Source organism: Schistocerca americana, chromosome 7 (genome assembly GCF_021461395.2).
Source record: "Schistocerca americana isolate TAMUIC-IGC-003095 chromosome 7, iqSchAmer2.1, whole genome shotgun sequence".
Taxonomy (NCBI): domain Eukaryota; kingdom Metazoa; phylum Arthropoda; class Insecta; order Orthoptera; family Acrididae; genus Schistocerca; species Schistocerca americana.
The window spans coordinates 361374002-361397086 of record NC_060125.1 but is presented as its reverse complement, the minus strand read 5'-3'; the positions used below and the strand labels follow the sequence as shown (position 1 = coordinate 361397086).

Genomic DNA, 23085 nt, shown 5'->3' with positions numbered 1-23085 from the left:
TCTCCATCATCATTATGATGCACGCAAAAATCAACACAAGAAAGCTAAGCAAAGTAGTGTAGTGGATAAGATACTCATCCTGATTTAAGGCTTTCCAATGTTTCCTAAATTACCCGAGGCAACTGTTTCCTTCCTCCACCCTTCTCTGAGATAAAAATATCTTGAAAGATATTAATATTGGAAAGACACTTTGCTGATGTTGGAAATACACTATGCTCCAACCTCCCTTATTTTTGTGTCCTACAAGAAAATGAAACTAACAGCTACTGCTAAGGCTACATCAGAGCCTCAAACCTACCACATAAATGATTGGTTTCCAGTATTTGATGCAAAAGTGCCATTGCCTTTGCCTTTGCCAGCTTACCATCAACACTTATATTTCAAAGAACCTCCAGATCCTTCATGTATGCCTATATCAAAAATGCCATTGCCTTTGCAAAGCTTCTCATCAACACTTATATTCCAATCAGCCTCTACATCCTGTACATATGTCCATTATCAAACATTGACAAATAATTTTGTCAATGGAGAAAAGAACAGCAACTGATTGTGAAATCTGTTATTTAATAACAGCAGATCTAGATTTCAACTATTACATAGTCATCTTCGTTGCATATAACAACAGGTGACATTAGTCCCAGAGTGTCACGTCATAAACAATATTGGTGGTGTAGCTCTTACAGGAGTTAATCTTAGACTCCGGTAAACTCTACACCACTATTCTTGTTTACTGAGTGACACTCAGGGCTAATGCTACCTGTTGTTATATGCACTGAAGATGTCTGTGTAATAGTTTAAATCTAGATCTGCATTAATAAAATATTTCGATCAATTGCTGTTCTTTTTTCCATTGTTTATATTCAACAATTGCTGCACGCTGTGAGATCACATGGATTCAAATGTGAGTAAAATGATTGTGTTTCCGATTCCATTAAATGCTCACTACCTACCGTCTTGTTAGTCCACTCGCTAGGTGCTGTAGATTTGTGCAATCATTTTGTATAGTTTGAGTTTATGTATCAGATTCTCCACACACACACACACACACACACACACACACACACACACACACACACACACACACACCGGGAGGGGGGTTCACATGAATGCGCCAGACATCATTCATTTTCAGGTGAGTGGTTGACTTTTCTCATTTCTTGTTTGTTACTTCTGTGCTAGAATATCCATTGTCTTAACATTTTGTTTCAGTTCGACAGGCTGTCTAAGAGAACTGGCTTTGATGAAATTGGGTGGTTTTAAGCTTTGTTGTGCTGTCTTTGCTATATTATGATCATTTTCACTTCTCTCGTGGCAGTTAAAAATTTTAATGTTGATTTTCAGTTACTTGATGGAAAAAAAAATCTCAAAATTGAAGCTGTGTCTGCAATTGATACTTACTTTATTTGTGTGTGTTTTTATGATGTGTTATGAATTTAGTTGTCAGCAGGTTGTTTCGTTTGATTCATGATCCCTGGTGTGCATTGTAGTTGCATTGCATGTGACATATAAAAGATGCAGTACTTCTACAGTGCAACCCCAGTGTTCAGAAGCATCAGCAAAGTACAGTAATAGGATTATACTGTGAAATTTTATCATGTTAGCTCTGCCAACAAAACTGTTTTTATCTCTTTTTCATTGCATTTAAATTGTATTTTCCGATAACAAATTCAACACCATATGCCATACGTTAGTAGTTGAGAAAAGAAAAAAAAGAGTATTTATTAATCCCAAAAGGGGAGACCACACCTACTCATCTTCACCAATTTCGTTCCCATTTATGGTGTATGCAAGACTTGGCCAAAAATGGAAGTAAGAGAAACGGGAGCTCCAGATGGCCAATTGGTTAGGAAAAAATAGCATTTTAGGCTTGGGTCAGTTGAGGCACAAGCCATTTATGTCAGCGTAATTTTCAGGCACCAGTGGGCGGGGCGCAATGGAAGAAGCATAGAATGGCAATCCAGCAGTCATGGGGGTCGAATCCCTAATGGAATTTTTGTTGTTGTTGTTAGTTACACTGCTAATAAATAGAAATAACATTCAGTGTATAGTAATTATTAATATTTTCGTAAAAGCCATGAAAAGGAGAGGCAAAGGAAAATTTGGGATTGCAAGAAACTTCCAGGGAGGGACTGTAATGTGTACAGGACAACTTCATACATAAAATTAGATACTTTTATTATTTTACAGGTTGTGATTTACATGTGCTGGGGTATTTTAATCGAAAGAATGGGAAGCAGTAATTTTCTCAGCTTCTTGAACACGTTTATAAACACTGCATTTTTTACAATGGCAATATTCTCGCTGTGTTCTGATAATATTCTAAAAAAATCCATGTTGCTCAGTCAAGAGCTAGCAACTGAATGAGCTCTGTGGTCATAGCTAGTGGTTTGCCCAGTGGCCAGTGGGCCGATTCTTATCCATTGTGGGAACCAATTATTCGGTGCAGCTCCTGAGGCTGCTTAAAGGTCAAACTGAAATTAATGAAATAAAATGTGCATCAGTTACAATCCCTTCTTGGAAAGTTGTTTGCAGAGTCCTCATGGAAGCTGTAAGTACAGTAGTTCCTTGAAATTTATTTCAAATCTCAAATTTTCCTTTGCATTTCCTTTTCATGCCTTTTTTGAAAATAGTAATAAATACAATATATTAAGCATTATTTTGGGTTATTTTCAGTGTAAGTAATGTAAAAATTGAGAATAAAAAAAGTTTCATAATAGAGAACTGATCCCACAACCCTCAGATTACCATTTAGTACTCTTTCTGCTGTGCTAACTGCTGCTGGAAATAGCACTAACATAAATGGCACATACCTGTCTGGCTGGCACTAAAAGTGCTATTTTTTCTAAATGCCATGGCATCTGTAGCTCCCACTTGTCACTTTCATTTCTGGGTAAGCCCTGTATGTACCATAAATTTGGATGGAATTAGTGATGACCAGTAGGTATGGTACCCTTGTCAGATGAGTATTGTACTTGGAAAATGTTAAAATATTTGCTGTTATTGCATGTAAGTATCTGTGTGTACTCATCAGCTTGTATGTTAAACCTTAATCTTACTCACTTCACCAGCTTGCTCAGTTACTCATATGTGACTGTCTTCTTGAGACGAGAACATCTTTGTGGGAAGATGAAATGGGCGATGTGGATGTGAACGCAACAAACATCACAGTTCCAGTCTCCAATGCAGTTCTTACAGGATTTCAGAGGGATCTGTCATCTTTGAGACGTCTTGCACAACTTGTACCTGTAAGAAAGTAACTTCTTTACTACTGTTATTTAATATTTACATTTTCTGATTTGTTATTTTCCAGTGATTGGTCTTTTCATTCTCTGTGTCTTATTTTCATTTTACCTTTCAGTTAGCATATCTAAATTCAGTTTTGTACAGTTTCTGGAAATACAGTATATGAACAAATGAGCTAAAGAAAAAATCTAAACAGCTAAATAATGTAGGAAAAGACAGATTGCTACTTATCGTAAGGAACACACCTTAAGTGGCAGTCATGCACAGTTGAGAGACACTTACATCAGGCTTTCGGTCGCAGCCTTTGTCAACAAGAGAGAAACACACACTATTCGTACACACAAGCATGTGCACCTCATGTGCACATGACTGCCAACTCCAGCATCTCGGGGCAGAATGCTGAAGTTGGCAGTCATGTGTGCGTGAGGTGTGCTTGCTTGTGTGTATGAATGATGCGGGTTTCTCTCTTGCTAATGAGGGTTGCAGCCAAAAGCTTTATGCCTGTCTACAACTTAATGTGTCTTCTTTTGGTAAGTAACACTCTCTTTTCCTATAGTTGATATTCCTTCCTGGAGCTTCCATTATTTGATTTAAACAGCTAAATATTTTAAGTGTTTCAATTTTTAGAAACTGAAGGAATACCACCTAAGGTAGATATATGAAAGCAGATTTGAAACTTTATCCTTTTTAATTAATGACTATGTATCTTCCTAATAGTACAGAAATCATAACTATAATGGACAGTACTGAAGTATTCATTTGTACCACCAGTTTATGAAATAGAATAAGCAACTGATTTGAGGTCAGAAGAAGTCACGGTGTCAAGAGCATCTGTCATGAAAAAAAATCCATCGTAATTATGTACCCTTCTCCATCTTTGATGTTTCCTCAGACATAATTAAGAAGATAACTTACAACAGAATATCACATCTACATCTGTATTTTGCAAGCCACTTGATGGTGTGTAGAGGAGGGTATTTTGTGCACCACTGTCACTGCCCTCCTTTCCTGTTCCAGGCATGAAAGGTGTTTGGGAAGAATGATTGTTGGTAATCCAGTGTGTGAGCTTGAATCTCTCTGATTTTATGTTCATGATCGATTTGCGAGAAATACTTAGGAGAAAGCAATGTATTGATTGACTCGTCTGCTCCTTGAATTTTAACAGTAAACCACTTCATGATGCACAATGCTGGTCATGTAGCATCTGCCACTTGAGTTTGTTACTCAGCTCTATCAATCCTATCTGGTGTGGATCCCAGACTAATGAGCAATATACACTTCCGGAGAATTCCTCCAATGAATCTGTGGGGCATCTACCATACCTTTGACTACTTTTATGTCGTCGTACACCTCAAATCGCGTCACACACACACTCCCAGGTATTTAATGGCTGAGTGCTTCCATTGTTTGTTCTGCAATCGTGTAGTTACACAATAATGCATCTTTCTGCCTATTTATATACAATACATTACATTTGTACACTGAAGAGCCAAAGAAACTGGTACAACTGCCTAATATCGTGTAGGGCCCCCACGAGCGCACAGAAGTGCCGCAACATGACATGGCATGGACACAATTAATGTTTGAAGTAGTACTAGAGGGAATTGATACCACGAAGCCTGCAGGACTGTCCATAAATCTGTAAGAGTATGAGGGGGTAGAGATCTCTTCTGAACAGCATGTTGTAAGCAAGACATCCCAGGTATGCTTAATAATGTTTATGTTTGGGGAGTTTGGTTGCCAGCGGAAGTGTTTAAACCCAGAAGATTATTCCTGAAGCCACTCTGTAACAATTCTGTGCGTGTGGCATGTCGCATTGTCCTGCTGAAATTGTCAAGTCGACAGAATGTGCATTGGACATGAATGGATGCAGGTGATCAGACAGGATGCTTACGTACGTGTCACCTGTCAAAGTTGTATCTAGATATATCAGGGGTCCCATATCACTCCCAACTGCACTCACCTCACACCATTACAGAGCCTCGGCCAGCTTGAACAGTCCTCTGTTGACATGCAGGATCCCTGGATTCATGAGGTTGTCTCTATACCTGTACAGTTCCATCCACTCGATCCAATTTGAAATGAGACTCGTCCGACCATGCAACATGTTTCCAGTCATCAACAGTCCAATGTCAGTGTTGGCAGGCCCAGGTGAAGCGTAAAGCTTTGTGTCATGCAGTCATCAAGGGTACCCAAGTGGGTCGTCGGCTCTGAAAGCCCGTATCGATGATGTTTCGTGGAATGGTTTTCACGCTGACACTTATTGATGGCCCAGCATTGAAATCAGCAGCAATATGCAAAAGGGTTGCAATTCTGTCTCGTTGAATGATTCTCTTCAGTTGTCGTTGGCCCCGTTCTTGCTGTATCTTTTTCCGGCTGCAGCAACATAGTAGATTTGATGTTTTACTGGATTTCTGATATTCACAGTACACTCATGAAATGGTTGTATGGGAAAATCCCCAGTTTTCCAGTCGTTTATTAGAGTCCAACTGATATGATCAGAAGCCCAAGAGAGGCGCTTCAGACAATATCAAGTTGTTGGCAAAGGCACTCAAATCAGTTGTCAACTGCCATAGCCCGTTTATGCCATATTTTTCCACACTGTCCTAATCTATAAGTTCGTCGTATGTTCCACATTGATTTCTGTTGTTCTTTCACACATTGTGCATGTCTGTTAGCACTGACAGCTCTGTGCAGGCACTAATGCTCTGTCGTTAACTGAAGGTTGTTGGTCACTGTGTCGTCCGTGGTAAGAGGTATTGCGTGAAATTTGGTATTCTCGGCACATTATTGACACTTTGGATCTTTGAATATTGAATTCTGTAACCATTTCCAAAACGGAATGTCCCATGTGTCTAGCTCCAATTACTATTCCGTGTTCAAACATCAGAAACCTTTTTACTTGGATCACATGAGTACAAATGACAGCTTAGCCAATGCACTACCATTTTATACCTTGTATATGTGATACTACTGCAATCTGTATATATGCATATCACTATCCCCTGATGTTTGTCACTTCAGTGTGTATTGTGAATGGTGATGGTCCTTTGGCAGTTTCCCGGAAGATACTTTTATGTCTGAAGACTTCTTCCCATTAAGAAAGTGTTCTTGACGGTTGGTGACTGGAAAAATTTGCATTTTATGATAAATGCAAAATAGTTACTAAATCTGCCTCAAAATGCAAAACACGAAATTACTTAATAGATGTTATTTTTTAACGAATTGTATCCAGATGAACTATTTTATCAGAGATAGTTTGAAATAACTGTTAATTTCTGCTCATAAATATCAAAAATGTAACCCTTTTGAGTTACTGTTACTGTACATCATCTAGCAAAGCCAAATCTGGAAAGATTGTGTGTAAGAAACTGTTCACAAAATAAAAAGTGTACAAATGCAATGACATATCAATGCATTCTGTTTTGCCATGCCAATTGCAGGTGATTGAATGGTCTATTTAAAGATGCATTCTGCATAATGCAATGTAGTGTTCAGCTGTGGGACCCAGCATTTTCTAACAGAGAAATGTGTATGTTTTTGTTTGTTAACTAAAGCTCAGAAGATGGTATAATGTGAACACTTTTAACATGGCTAATTAGGTGGCAGATGTTTTGAACTGTGGTTGCGTCAAATACCGCTAGAGGTTGGACCTGAACTATTTTAACAACATTCTGCTAACCTTAACAAGTAGCTGCATGGTAGCCATCCCCACATTCTTTGTGTTGTGTGTTTCTCATCATTTTAATTTCTTATTTTGAAATAATTGAAGCAACTAATCTTGGTCCATCAAGGATTTTGATTACGACCCTTACAACACCAGAAGAGATTGGCAATACCTATGACAATGTGTCAGTTCTGCTGTAGGCTACTGTCCTATGAAAGAAGGGCAGGGCTTGTTTCCCCATACTGCTCCTCATCCCTCTGGAAGTCAAACTTCTAGCTTGCGTACACACGTAGCCATCTGTCAATATAGCCTATAGTGCCCACACACTGTGCTACAGCGACTGGAAAACAAAATCTGTAATGTTTTTTTGACTGTGTCAAAATTCTGCTCCTAACATTAAAACAGAGTTACTTTATGTTCAGTTCTACATCTCCGATAGTTACCTTGTTAGTTCTATCTGGCGTATTGTCAAGCATGGGTCACATGGCTATGAATGCCTGTGAAAGGTCAAAATTACTAGCCTGCAGATTTTGTAATCATCAAATTGGGCAGTAAAAGACAAATAATGTCTATAAACACCTTAAATTGTAGACACTTTCAGTTTACCAGTGAGAAAATGTTGCTGCTTTTCAATAGAACAACCGTTTTTGAAAGTTTAAATAGTCACCTCCTCCTCCTCCTCCTCCTTTTTTTCCTTCTTTTTTTATGGTTAATTCCCGAGAACTAGGCTTTGTTGTTCTTCACTAATAGTGTGGCAACCTTTAAAATTTGTGTAGCTAAACATTTAGAAAAAAAAAATTAAAAAGTGGACATGAACTTCAACAAAAATAGACATGAAGTTTGCAAAAAGTAGGTGTAAACTTTGCCAAAAGTAGATGGGAATTCTGCCAAAAATGATGTTAAATTTTCTAGTCCCTACTAGTGGCTGCTCTGTTTTGTTCTGATCTGTTAGCTAGGAGCTTTTAAATCCAATCACACAACTGGTCCGATACGCAGTGCCCTCGTAGGTGACAGTACAGAACTGTAACATTAGCCTTTTGGAAGTAAAGAAACACAGCATCAACCTGGCTGCCAGTATCTACTGCCTTCTGCAACTCGTCCACAAACAAGATGACTTGGTGTCACATGACCATTATTTGCTAAATCCGTGCTGATTCCTTTCATGAGATTTTGATCCTACAGAAATGTAATAATAAAACATGTTCCAAAAATTATATAAAATACTGATATCAGTGATACAGGCCTAAAGTTTAGTGCATCTGTCCAATGCTCCTTCTTGAAAATGGAAATAACCTGCCCCATTTGTCCAGTCACTAGCAATGCTTTGTTCTTGCAGCAAACCTACAGCACACTGCTGGTGGAGGAGGAGCAAGTTCTTGTGCATACTCTGTGTAGAATCACAAGTGTGCCCCATCAGATCCAGTGGTTTTTCCTCTGTGAAGTGTTCACTTATTTCAGTATCTGTCATTTGGACATTTTTAGGACAATTAAAAAAAGTATGACCCTACTAGAAAACAGAAATAGCCTGCCCCTTTTGTATTTTATACAATTTTTGGAACATGTTTTATTATTACATTTCTGTAGTATGAAGTATTGAGCATAAATTGATAAAGTTCAAGAATGTTGTACAGTACATTTTAAATGAGTGTCTGCTTTTAACATGGCTGGCTGTTGGATATGTATAGCTGTAGTTTGACCGTGTACTTCTAATACTTATCTTCTAGACACAAAGACCAAAGGTGTAATTACTACAGTAAATCCAAACAATGCTAATCTTCTACACCACTAACCAGGAAAAACTTCCCATGCCAGTTGTACAGGGCGACAATGATTGAACTACATGAAATAAAATTGTCGTCATTTCTAAATGGTTTGCATTAGGATGTTTAATCTGCATGTTTGGCTGTGAGGCCTGATGGGAATTACTGTGTGCATGCATACACACGTTGTTTTTGTGAGCCATTTTTATTTGGATGGGTTCGTCAATAAGCAAAATTGGCACATTTGGAGGACTGAGAATCCGCATTTCGTGATCAAGAAGTCTCTTCACCCTCAGCGGGTGGCTGTGTGGTGTGCAGTGTTCAGTCACGGAATAATCATTGTGGTATTCCTTGTTTTGGCACAGCGAATACCAAATAGTATGTGATGGTTTTGGAAGATGATAACCTTGCCATTATCCAAAGTGACCCTGATTTTGACCAAATGTGGTTTATGCAAGATGGAGCTCGACCCCATTGAAGCAGAAGAGTGTTTGATGTCCTGAAGGAGCACTTTGGGGATTGCATTCTGGCTCTGGGGTACACAGAGGCCACTGGCATGGGCCTCGACTGGCCGCTATATTCTCCATATCTGAACTCATGCAGCTGCTTTCTGTGAGGCTATATTAAAGATAAGATGTATAGCAATAACCCTAAAACCATTACTGAGTTGAAAACAGTCATACAGGTCTTCGGCAGCATCAATGTTCTGACACTCAGCAGGTCATGAAGAATTTCGCTATTCATCTGCAGCACTTCATCGCCAATGATAGCACGCATGTCATAACCTGAATCCAAATATCTGTAGTGACATTTAAATGTTGAAAAAAGTGTGTGCAGACGATATTTTGTATGTAATTTAAGTTTTTTTTCATAGTGTTCAATAACTGTCGCACTGTAAGTTAAAAGTTCAAATATTTCCATGTCCTTCAAATACACTGACCAAAAAATTTACTACACAATAAATGATGATTAATTATCTGTTTAATCAAAGTGTAGCAGTCTATGCGATAACTTTTGACAGTGCATTGTATTGGCATTGCTCTGGATGTAAAAAATTGGAGTGTAGCTGTGCAACCTGAAAAACACATCTCCAGATGTGAGGAAATAATGTTTCTCACTCTTCTAGCTGTTCCTTGCGTTGATCTCTGGCCATCAGATGTGTTTGTAGAGTCTTTCTGTGATTATCGTAATCAGCTTTCAAGAATAAACACGCTATTAAGCCCTGGAGGTGGCCACAAAATGCGTTATGTTCCCCGAAGTAGTGAGAACGAAAACTTTCACGATTTCTAGAATCGTGAGAAGGTAGAGGGAAACTGGCAACAATACATGGAAGCTGAGATCAGTCTCAATAAGATCAGTATCAGCAAGAGACAACCACTTCTATCAATTCAAGGTCTTCACAATTGTCACACTACAGCTGCTGAAGCACAAAATTGACTCCACCAAGTTTGAGGGGTCAGTGTTACCAGTCTTCAATTGAGAAGACCTGCTACAGCCCCAGAAAGAGAGCATTACACTGCTCATCTGTGTCACCGGGGAATATAGTGTCTGGAAAGTACAAAAATGGGAGCATATGTTGTTCATTGATGAGTCTTGATTTGACCTGCAATCCCCTAATGGTAGAGAGAGGCTCTGGAGAACTTTGGAAAGTATTCCCCATGCATATTCTCATTCAGGACACCTTTTCATGGTGGTTTTTGGATGTGGACAGGAATCATCCTGACTGCAAAGACGAATTTGGTCTCCGTGGACCATAGGAGTCGTACAGCGCATTGATATGTGCAGGAAATTATTGTGGATCATGTTTTTTGCCTTTTGCTTCATTTATTGGTGATGGCTTTACACCAATGCATCACACTGCATGCCTACATGTTCTGAGAATTGCGCAAGAGTTACTGGATGAAGCGGCGACTCGGCTATGGCTTGGCATGCTCAAAGTTGTAATTTGAATCCTATTCAACATTTATGGGACTAACTGGAGAGAAGGGTCTATCAGCTCCTTCCAGAGATCCAAGATGGCCTGTGGGAGGTTCTCCTGAAAAAATGGGAGATGATCCCTCAAGAGGACGTTGCAGCATTAATCGGGAGCATATCTGATAGGTTGAATCCCTTGATAGTGCAAGAGGAGGTATGAAGAGAGGTTTGTCAAGTGAAGAGTGAAGTGTTGAAAACCAAAATGGACATACATTACCTTCATGAACTTTCCCAAAATTTGCTTGAAGTGTGAATCCATTTGTGTTCTTTCTGTCTCTTGCTTAATTTGTTTGTAATTGTCTTCTATTATTAGCTCTTTTTTTATCCATTGTTAAATACCTAGATGAAGCCATACATAATATTTTATCATTAAGTATTAAGTTAGTGTCATATAAGTGATTAATTTAAAAAAACTTAAGTGTTATGTTTTTTGTGCCGCTTAGTGTGCATTGACAAACTAATAAAGTATCACTCATGATTATTCTTCATCACAAAAGTTTCTCTAACTTCCTTTACAACTTCTCAGTATTGTTGTTATATAATTTTTCGGTGTGTCTGCACACCTCCAGGTCAGAGTGACGATCCATGAAATGCTTATTGCTGTGTCCCAGCAAGTATTTCCTCTCACTGAGGCGCTGTGATTGCTGTCCTGCCCTGTGCTAAAGACAGACATCATCCCTCAATTCAGCTCTCCACATGCTAACTAAAATCAAATCAACACGCAATATCTGAATATTTATATTTGACATTTTATGTTGTGATTTTGTTACTATAGAAATTACTTTTGTTGCGAGTATCGTTTGTCAGTAAGATGATGCAGGATTACACCTCGCTTCTGTTTTGATGTAAGTATGGTCAGTGTGTATGAACGTATGCCATGATCCATTTATTGATTCAGCATAAGACCAAAAACTTCTTAGGATTTTCTATCAGATTGGTAGATAGAATTTTACTTTTGAAGTCAATGAAAGTCTCTCACATGTGGCACACCTTACAATAATTTTTGCTTTTTTTTTTGTTTGTCTTTGTGTCTTTTCCTACATTTAAATCTGCAGTGATGCTCACTCTGTCTTCAGAGCAGCTTTCTAACACAACTATCAGACCACACTAGATATCTGCTATTCTTTGCATCTTTTCTCAGCGCGTACCTGTGTAAGGTATATTGTTCTTGAATTGAGTCTATTTGTGTTCAACATTTTCAGACACTTTTGTGTTCAACATTTTCAGCCCCGGAGATGAATGTTTCATGTTGACTGCTCAGGTTATCTGAATTTGTTTCTTGTGATACCTGTTGAGCAGAAATATCTTTCTTTACATTCCTATTTACAGCCTTATACAGTAATGCTGTAATGGCGTTAGATCACTGATTAACTATTCTATGGTAACTGAATCAAAAAGTTTGAGCCTCTTGGTTACCAGAACTGAGATACTACTCAAGGTAATTTTTGCATAAGATGTCTGGAACAATGTGACATGATTCACTCTCACTAATATCATCCTAATCACTTTAGTCTCCCAGTTTGTAGCTGATTAGGTGAAAACTACCCCTAATACTGTAATATGACAAGGAAATTTACACTCGGCCTTCTCCAAGCTTCTCTTCAAATGTCACCTTAGCAAGTGAAATGAAAAGAATAATATTAAATTCAGATTGGGAAAATATTAAAGATGTTTTGCCTCAAGGTTTGGTAAGTGGCCCACTCCCGTTCTTGTTCTACATAAATGATTTACCTGGGACATTGGAGGGCTTATCAAAAACTGTGTTTGCTTATTGATAAAGGGGCGCAAACACAGTCAAGGTAACAGTAGAACAGGTTTACAGCAGGCTCACAGCCAAAAGCTTAATACATAATTTTATGTAAGCTCATATTCTAATGTAATTGGATAGATAAAAAAATCTACTCACCAAGCGGCGGCAGGAAAACACGCATATAAAAGGTATTACTTACACAAGCCTTTGGAGCCAGTGGCTCATGCTCCTGGCAGAAGAGTTGGAGGGGAAGGAAGACTGGTGAAGAAAAAGGATTGGTTAGGTTTAGGAAAAGGGGTAGAGTTTGGAAAAGTTGAAACTACATGTCATATACCAGTTGTTACGTAAACACTCAGGGTGTATATGACCTGGAACATCCTGGAAAAGCCCAGGAATTTTTTAGAATTCCGGGAATTTTTCATTGTTTTAGTTATCAGTTAAATTTTTGTGATTTTTGATTGGTAAGAACGAATACTCTAACAAAGTATATTACTGTATCCTGCTTCTGCAGAATAATAATGCAGCAACAAAACGTGAACGAAAGAAAAAAAAAACGAAAATAAAACTTAAGTTGCAAAGGAAATACACCATATACAGCAACAAAACAAAGTGCTCATACAAGCGTCTGCCAACAACAAAGTGTGTCAAATGCTTTAGGAATACTATGCAGTGCTTCCTAACAACAAATTGCCTCCCATGAGCGTGACGTGACAGCTGTTTACATTAGATTCGTTTGAGCAGTTGCGGGCGGGCTCTTGTGCATAACCAATTGAGTCGTGTATGAGTAGTACCTTCTCCCGCATTTGGCTACAGATGTGTGGCTGGCCGCCACTATCTAATATTGCCCTGGTTCGGAAAAATTGGAGATCCGGGACTGATCCACAGAGCAGTCTGAGGTGTAGTGGAGAGGTGGTTAGTCTCCACATGACCAGTGTTAACATTTAGTGATTTTGCTGTTTCCTGTTCATTTATTGCTCTCACATTAAATGAAAACAAAATGGATTTCTGTGGCCGGGAGATGTCAAATGAATTAAAATAAGTTCGCATAGTCATGGAAGGCTAAAATATGTTACTAGTTTCAGGTTTTATTTCCACCTTTCTGACAGTCAAGCATTAATCACCTAGCAGAACAATGAAGTTATTTTTGTCGATTTGCTAAAGAGATTTGGCTTTTATTAACCTTTTGCACTGAGGCAGTCAATTTATTTGAAACTAAGTGTTTAATTTCCCACTGTTAACTAGTGGGCTTCCTGTGTCATCGTAGCTGCGCAAGTGCAGTGACGCCTGTTATCTGGCATTCTCTGGCAACTGCTGAAATGAACCAATTTCTAACAGGTCACAGGAAAATATTGTGAATGGTGGTTTGAAAAGCGTTACTTTCAAAGTAAATTTCCTTTTACGCAAGATGAATTATGTGCGAGAATGTACAATGAATTTCTTAAATCACAGAGCGTTTGACTCTCATTTAAAGACCACCTCTTTGAGGACAACCATCTGGACGAATTTTGAGCCCAGAAGATCAGAAATTTACGTCGTTATTAAAAATTTTACTGGCACATTTGTGTGAAGTATCTTAAAGTGTAACATGCACAAAAAAGATCAACATTATATGTGGAAGCGTAGCTTCTCTTGTAGCTTATTAATCTTAGAGACCAATATTATAAGTGAAAGCTGTTTTTTCTTGTAGCAACACTATGTATATTAATTTAAACCATTAACTTTTCTTGTTTTTGTATTTGCACCACTTAAAGAGTGATCTTGCTATTGGCTGACTACATCACGTGTCCTATATGCTGTGATCAGCTGGCAAGATCACTTGATATGAGCTATGACTGGCTTAGAAAAGTGCGTCGCAATCTCGATTTCTATGCTTTGGAAAGTAACATGCGGTGTTTGGTGGAATTCGAATTTATACCTTCGTAACACGAATATATGCAGCGTACATGTTGCTGCACATCGGAGATCTTTCCAAAACATGCCCCCCCCCCCCCCCCCCCTCGAGTTTCGTTTTCTAATGTGCCGGGAAATTCTACGTCGGTGTATATAACCATAAATGTTCAAAGGATTTATATGTTTTACAGTGCCGAGAAAAAGTATACTGTCACTTGACACGGAAAAAGTGTATTTTCATCTGGGAAAAACCCAGGATTTTTTTTCCCTTGTCCATGTATACACCCTGACACCATTCAGCCTTTTACATCGACATAATTATCACCAATTTATCAGTTCGGATGAATGTGTTTAGGGTGTATTCTGGCAATACCCAGTATCCTGTTGCAGAGGATGCACTACCACACGACAGTCGTGTCCTTGGTGCCTGTTCCACATCACATGCAATCTGCATTCTTCCCCCAGACACCAATTTCTCAGAACTCTGCAGTTGGGGACTGGTGCTACAACATGCCCTTGGTTCTTGCCACCCACATGGCCATAATTTCTTCACTGTAACTTTTCTTTTCTTCACTCCGTTTTAATGTTCTACATTTTTCATTTTCCGACCTGTCTATTTTTCGCCGTCCCCCTCCAGTCTCTATCACACACAATCCACTTAGCTTTTTGCTCTTATTAACTCGTGCATGATGCTGTAGCAGCAATGTCTGTCTTCCATATTATCCTTTCATCCACTCTTAAGCCCTCAAGTTTTCAAACCTAGCTTGATGCAGTTCCCAATGGTGGGTCTTTCCTTCTCAATCTGTCTGGTACGTCTCCCCTGATCTGGGGTTGTGGGTGAATTTTCTGAACTGCATCTCACCAGCCCTGTTCCTTCGCCCATCTTTCTTCCCCTTCAACTCTTCTGCCATGAGGAGGAGCCACTGGCTCCAAAAACTTGCATACCTTTCGACATGCGTTTTCCTGCCACCACTTGGAGAACGGGTTTTTTTATCTACACAACTACATTAGGTTTTCGAGAATTGAGCAATTTTGTTGATATATTAGCTTGTGAAAACTTAACATTCTGTAATTCCAAACAAATCAAAGTGACTTAAGTAGAGATCGGTGGGCATACACAGGAGAGGCACTGTGTGAAGTTCTGGGCATCCAGAGGGATAAGAAACTCAGGTCAATTTTACCAAAAAGCACAGGTCTTCTTGCTTCGCACACAGAACGGTCTTGTCATTGTGCTGACCTGCAGCCAAGATTGTTAGTAAGCTTTACATACCATCCTGTGGTATAATCTAATCAGCTGAGGTGAAAAAAGTGTCTATTTTACAGAAGCATGCTATAAGCATGTTGTGTGAAGTTGATAACAGAATGCCCGCATCTCGTGGTCGTGCGGTAGCGTTCTCGCTTCCCACGCCCGGGTTCCCGGGTTCGATTCCCGGCGGGGTCAGGGATTTTCTCTGCCTCGTGATGGCTGGGTGTTGTGTGCTGTCCTTAGGTTAGTTAGGTTTAAGTAGTTCTAAGTTCTAGGGGACTGATGACCATAGATGTTAAGTCCCATAGTGCTCAGAGCCATTTTAACCATTTTGATAACAGAACATCTTGCTGAAGCCTCTTCTGGGACCAATTGAGTCTTTCGTTATGTGCCAATACTTATCCCCCATAATGGCTTTTGTGGTTAACAACAAGAATGAATTTAGTACAAACTGTTCAATTCACAACTGCAGTACTAATTCATATACACTATGCAGTCCTCTGTAGGGTTTAAAATAGTTATATATTCTGATGCTAAAGTCTATAACATGATGACAGTGGCCATCTCGCAGGGAATTGAAATTCCCAAATACTCAAAAGCACAGTAGAAGAAAACCTCATTAGCAGCTCTTTCTATAATTTGTTTGGCTATTTTGACTCAGTAATATACATTTTGCATAACTTTAATAACTGTCAGTATGCAGACAGGTGATAGTTGTATGGGTAAAGTTACTTAAATTCTTTGTTTGAAGTATTAGATAAAAGCAAAAGCTGAATGGTACAGGGCTGGCACTTTCTTTTCCCAAAATAGCTGTTTCCCTCCCAAATACATACATAAAGTTATTCAGAAGTAGCCAGCAGGGAGTGACAACTATACACACATTTTACACCATCATTACCTTATACGGCCTAGTCAGTTAGTCTGGCTACTACTGTATATACCGTATAAACTACCAGTGCTTTTGGAGTATCCCTGTAGCCTTAAAAATGTCAATTCAGGATGAAACTCGATAAAGCAAACAGTGTTTGGTAATAGATATATGGTAGTGGAGAAAACGGAAGTTTCAAAACGCTTGTCACTGCAGAAATGCTCCTGTTCTCCCATTGTTTGTAGTGTCTAGTTACGGACTTTGTTTGAATCATTTGTGTTTGGCATTTTCTGATATTATTATTCAGATAGGAATAGAGAGTGAGAAATTGATTTGAAAGGGAAATATTGACTCACAAAGGTTCACAGCAAGGTGTATCATGGCCTTTGATGATTTTTTTTATTCAGATTTGTATGAATCAGTTTTGTACTAAATACTGCAAGTAACAGGAGTTGCTAGTTCTCAGTAGGTACGATGTTTAAGGCATGTTTTGTCACATTATATGTTGTGAGAAAATGCAGTTGTGATGTGTATTCCGTGTGCCTATTTAAAATGTACATTTGGGATGACATCAAGTTTGCAACTAATTAAAGGCATTTAAATTGTTTCACAAGCACAAATTACTTCTTCTGTGGCGCTACAGCCCAGGATGAACATTGGCCTTCCCAATGAGCTTCCGCCATCCATCACGGTCACGTGCTACCCTCCTCCAGTTTCTGCATCGAAGCTTCCGTAGGTCTTCTTCCACTGCATCCATCCATCTTACTCGAGGTCAACCTTGGCCTCTTTGTCCTCCTGGATTACCAAAGCGAATATTCTTTATCACCTCAGACTCCTCCATTCTTGCCACATGACCTGCCCTTCTTATCCTTCCTGATCGTATGATTTTTGTTACAGGAGCATCGGCGTATATAGTGTGCAATTCTGTGTTGTACCTTTTCCTCCATTGTTCTCTCATATGCACAGGGCCAATTATTCTCCTCAAAGCTTTCGTCTCAGATCCGTCGAGCAGCCTTGCATCGGTTTCCGTCAAGGGCCACATTTCCGAAGCATAAGTGAGAGCTGGTCCAACAAGTGATTTATAAATAGTGAATTTTGTTGGGTGGCTGAGGAGTCTTGACTGGAATAAATTACTCAAGGAGAAATATACCTTATTTGCTGATATCAGCCTAATCTTAATTTCAGTTGAGATGTCATTAAAGCAAGTGACTGTGGAACCAAGATGCTTGAAGCTATCAACTCTTTCAAATGTGTGTCCATTCACACTGAAAATTGATGGCATGTTGGGCTGATATTCTTTTCCACAGGCCATGTATATGGTTTTATCTTCATTTATCGTTAGACCAAGCACAAATTACTATGAATTTTGTATTACTTTAGTTGGTGTGTTGTTAACATATTTTGCAGTGAATATTGCATTGTTTTATGGTATGATTTCTTTTAGTCTGCATTGGCACGAGTTTTCCTGTATGAAGCGACAGCACGAATGATGGCTGGTGCTGCACCAGGACGCACACAACAACTTCTGGACAGAAGTCTTCGACAGCGACATAGTCGTGGATCAATTATCTGTGGAAAAGGTAAGTTTTTGAGTGTGTGTTTTGTTGTACACACAGTTTTCGTCTTGTATTGTAACTTTGAAAGCTTCTTTGTCTCTATGTAACTACTGTAGCCTACATCCATTTGAACCTTCATTCTGTTGTCAGATCTTAGTCTCCCTCTCTAATTTTTGCCACCTTCATAAAAGTCATGATGAAGCCTAAACTAAAATTTTAGTGTTTAAATAGTGTTACTTTTTCATAATGCAAAGGAAGATACAATTTTAGCCATGCCTGTAATTTTCAGTAACTGTAGTAGTATTTTTTCAGGATAAAAGTCAGTCATCAGTTGCAAATAGATTTTATTATGCTTTTGTCATCTTGAGAAGCTCAGTATTGGTTTTACAGATGTCAATACAACGGAACCTCGCATAGTGAGCATATTTCGTTCCAGAATCCTACTCATAGTGCAAAACACTCGTTAAACGAAACAATTTATTTCATATAAATTAATGTAAAATGCATTTTATCTTATTCATGCCATTTATTCAAAGAAAACTTTACATGCAATGTTATGTACTTTATTATTCATGATATATAACTAATTCTTTTTTACTAAAAAGCTATCTGTAGTCATTTGTTTCTGCAGACTCTTCAACCCTTGCCGAAAATGCGACGCAGCATTATCATCAAATAAATTTGCAGCGTACATAACCACTACTTTATTGGGATGATGATTTTCAGTGTACGATGCAACCAATTTCCATGCTTTCAGCATTTCTCGTATTACACCGAGGATTGCTGCTTTGCTGTTATGCCCTCCTCCTCCTCGTCCTCGTCCTCCTCCTCGTCCTCCTCCTCTTCTTCTGAAGAACTCTCACAACTTCCTGCTGTGAAATACGTTGCAACTCGATAAGCTCTTAGGTTGTCATTTCTTGGGCTGTGATCTTTCATGAGCTCATCAATATCATTGTTATCCACCTGTAGTGATATACTCTTGGCCAAAGACACAATCTTGTTGACTATAGCCTTCGCAGGTACTGACTCAAATGCCTCAGAGTCACATTCAGCAACACACTCCGGCCAAAGCTAATGCGAGCTTGTGCTCCGTCTCCAATGACCTTGTTGTCGAATGGATGTTAAACACTAATCTCCTCCTCGTCCTCCTTGGAATTGATTTTCATTTATCCATATAAGGAGTTTAGATACTCTTGTCCCTCCCTTTGAAGTATCTATCTCCTGAAACTTGTCCTTGTTCTTGAAGATAGTGCAAATAGTTGATGTAGACCAATTGTATGTGTCTGATAAATCAACAATGCTTACACTACTTTTGTGTTTTTCAGTGATTTTACGTTTCATTTCTAAGGCTACTTCCTTTCTCTTTTGGTCATCGTCTTGCGGCTTTATCTTCGGTGACATTTCTACGAAGGCCATTAAAATTTGCCCACAAAAAACAATGTGTGAAAACAAGTTTAGAAAAAGTTTGATCCCAAGCTGCACTAAGAGGGCAGTGAAAGAATGCTAAACCCAGACTGCAGTACATACTAAAGACATTGTTTATATGCCACTGCCGACAGTGGAAGGTCTTCGTATTCTTTAATGTTTCCCCTGCCACATGCGAACAGCTGGTGATGTCACACTAAATCGTCATTACTCATTATGTGAAACATTGCTCGTTAAGCAAGTCTTTCTTTACAATTTGTTTTGCTCATTATGCGAATTGCAAGTTATGGGAGGTGCTCGTTAAGTGAGGTTCCATTGTATCTTCTCCATAGAAACATAATACCATAGTATGTCCAGAAGTGTACATATTGAATGTGATTATTTTAAACACCAGTTGACAATTTACAGCAAACATTGTTATCTGTGGTCATTTGATACAGTTTAAGGATGAGGAAGATCACAGTTTAGTATCTCATTGACGACACAGTAATTAGTGATGCTCAGTCTTGAAATAAACAAGAAAAGGGAGTTTTTCAAAGGAAGTATTCTAGTACTTGTCTTTAATATATTTACAGACACTATATCAAAATCTAATTTATGAAAACGTAGTCGGAATTTGAACCCCATAATGAATAAATGTAAGTGCAATATCATAACCACTGCACCACATCTCTCTGTGGGCACCATTGAGTTTGGGAGCATGATGTGGATGCTGGTGTCATCAGCTAACATTGATAATTCAGGAATTGCAGGTGGCCAACGTCGGTACCAGTGACTTGTGTCACTTTGTATCAGAAGAGATTCTCTCTGGTTTCTAGTGGTTACCAGAAGTGGTAAAGGCTGGCAGTCCTGCTTGCAAGACGAAAGCAGGACTCACTATTTTCAGCACAGTTGACAGGACCAATTGCGGACCTGTTGTACAGAACCGAGTGGATGTTATGAATCAGTGGCTGAGACGGCTCTGCAACCATATAGTCTGTAGATTCCTCAGCTTACATCATAGGGTGGTGGGTTTTTGGATTTTGCTAAATAGGTCAGGAGTTCATTATACGCAGGGGGTGGCTACATGGGTAGCAGGGGCTGTGTGGCATGGACATGGGCAGATTTTTAGGTTAGAGGGTCTCGGGAAACACAAAAAGGACTTCAGTCTGAAAGGGTGCAGGCCAACACAGGAAGAACTTAGATCAAGGAATCACCAGTATAACAGTTATAAATTTCCATAGCTGTGTTGGGAAAGTACCAAAGCTCAAGTGCTAATAGAAAGAACTGATTCTCAAATCGTTATAGGCACTGAAAGCTGGCTAAAGCTGGAGGTAAGTTCACTAGAAATTTTAGCAAAGGACCTAATGGTGTTCAGAAAGGATAGGCTAAAAACAGTTGGTGGTGGTGTATTTGTTGCTGTTAGAAGTGGTTTATCTTGTAGTGCAATTGAAGTAAATAGTTCATGTGAGTTAGTATGGGTAGAGGTCAATAAAATAATAATTGGATCCTTTTACTGACCTCCCAAATCAAATGATACAATTGTTGTAAGGTTCAAAGAAATCTTGATTGTAAATTGAGACATGTACCTGACTCATACAATTATAGTTGGTGGCAACTTCAATTTACCCACAATATGTTGGCAAAAATACATGTTTAAATCCAAAGGTAAGCATAAAACATCATCCGAAATCACGCTAAATGCATTCTCTGAAAATTATTTCAATCTTAAATAGTAAATGGTTGTGAACTCACACTGGATCTCTCAGCATAATCCTGAACTAATAACAAGCAAGGAAATGGATACAGGGATTAGTGAACACACGGCTGTTATTGCGAGACTGATTACCGTAACTCCAAATCCTTCAAAAATAAAAGAAAACTATACATGTTCAAAAAAGAAGATAAAAATTTACTTGATACCTTCCTGAAAGACAATCTCCATTCCTTCCAGATTAACAATGTAAGTGTAGACCAAATGTGGCCTGAATTCAAAGAAATAGTATTGATAACTATTCAGAGCTTTATACCTTATAAATTGACGAACAATGGAGCTGATCCCCCTTGGTATGCAGAACAGTGCTGCAAAAACAATGAAAAAACATGCCAAATTTAAATGAATGCAAAATCCCCAAGACTGACTATCTTTTACAGAAGCTCAAAATTTATTGCAGACTTAAATGTGAGATGCTTATAATAGTTTCCACAACAAAACTTTCTCAAAACCTGGCAGAAACGCCAAAGAGATTCCGGTAATACGTATAAAGTATGCTAGCAGCAATATAAAAATGCAGTAAATGAAGCAGGCAAAAAGGAATACAAACGTCTCAAAAATGAGATCGACAGGAAGTGCAAAATGGCTAAGCAGGGATGGCTAGAGGACAAATGTAAGGATGTAGAGGCCTATCTCACTAGGGGTAAGATAGATACTGCCTACAGGAAAATTAAAGAGACCTTTGGAGATAAGAGAACCACATGTATGAACATCAAGAGCTCAGATGGAAACCCAGTTCTAAGCAAAGAAGGGAAAGCAGAAAGGTGGAAGGAGTATATAGAGGGTCTATACAAGGGCGATGCACTTGAGGACAATATTATGAAAATGGAAGAGGATGTAGATGAAGATGAAATGGGAGATACGATACTGCGTGAAGAGTTTGACAGAGCACTGAAGGACCTGAGTCGAAACAAGGCCCCCGGAGTAGACAACATTCCATTGGAACTACTGACGGCCTTGGGAGAGCCAGTCCTGACAAAACTCTACCATCTGGTGAGCAAGATGTATGAAATAGGTGAAATACCCTCAGACTTCAAGAAGAATATAATAATTCCAATCCCAAAGAAAGCAGGTGTTGACAGATGTGAAAATTACCGAACTATCAGTTTAACAAGTCACAGCTGCAAAATACTAACACGAATTCTTTACAGACGAATGGAAAAACTAGTAGAAGCCAACCTCGGGGAAGATCAGTTTGGATTCCGTAGAAACACTGGAACACGTGAGGCAATACTGACCTTACGACTCATCTTAGAAGAAAGATTAAGGAAAGGCAAACCTACGTTTCTAGCATTTGTAGACTTAGAGAAAGCTTTTGACAATGTTGACTGGAATACTCTCTTTCAAATTCTAAAGGTGGCAGGGGTAAAATACAGGGAGTAAAAGGCTATTTACAATTTGTACAGAAATCAGATGGCAGTTACAAGAGTCGAGGGACATTAGAGGGAAGAAGTGGTTGGGAAGGGAGTGAGACAGGGTTGTAGCCTCTACCCGATGTTGTTCAATCTGTATATTGAGCAAGCAGTAATGGAAACAAAAGAAAAATTCGGAGTAGGTATTAAAATTCATGGAGAAGAAATAAAAACTTTGAGGTTCGCCGATGACATTGTAATTCTGTCAGAGACAGCAAAGGACTTGGAACAGCAGTTGAATGGAATGGACAGTGTCTTGAAAGGAGGATATAAGATGAACATCAACAAAAGCAAAACAAGGATAATGGAATGTAGTCTAATTAATTCGGGTGATGCTGAGGGAATTAGATTAGGAAATGAGGCACTTAAAGTAGTAAAGGAGTTTTGCTATTTGGGGAGCAAAATAACTGATGATGGTCGAAGTAGAGAGGATATAAAATGTAGACTGGCAATAGCAAGGAAAGCGTTTCTGAAGAAGAGAAATTTGTTAACATCCAGTATTGATTTAAGTGTCAGGAAGTCATTTCTGAAAGTATTCGTA

General features: G+C 38.9%; 1 protein-coding gene across 2 annotated transcripts in view; it reads left to right on the top strand.

The window, feature by feature from the left end:
• The window catches only part of LOC124621884 (sterol regulatory element-binding protein 1), an 85102-nt gene that overhangs the window by 46430 nt on the left and 15587 nt on the right, over positions 1-23085 (top strand). For both annotated transcript variants that reach the window (XM_047147354.1, XM_047147355.1), the window contains exons 13-14: positions 3069-3245; positions 17843-17978. In XM_047147354.1, coding sequence (XP_047003310.1) covers positions 3069-3245; positions 17843-17978 — 313 coding nt within the window. The remainder of the gene's footprint in view (positions 1-3068; positions 3246-17842; positions 17979-23085) is intronic.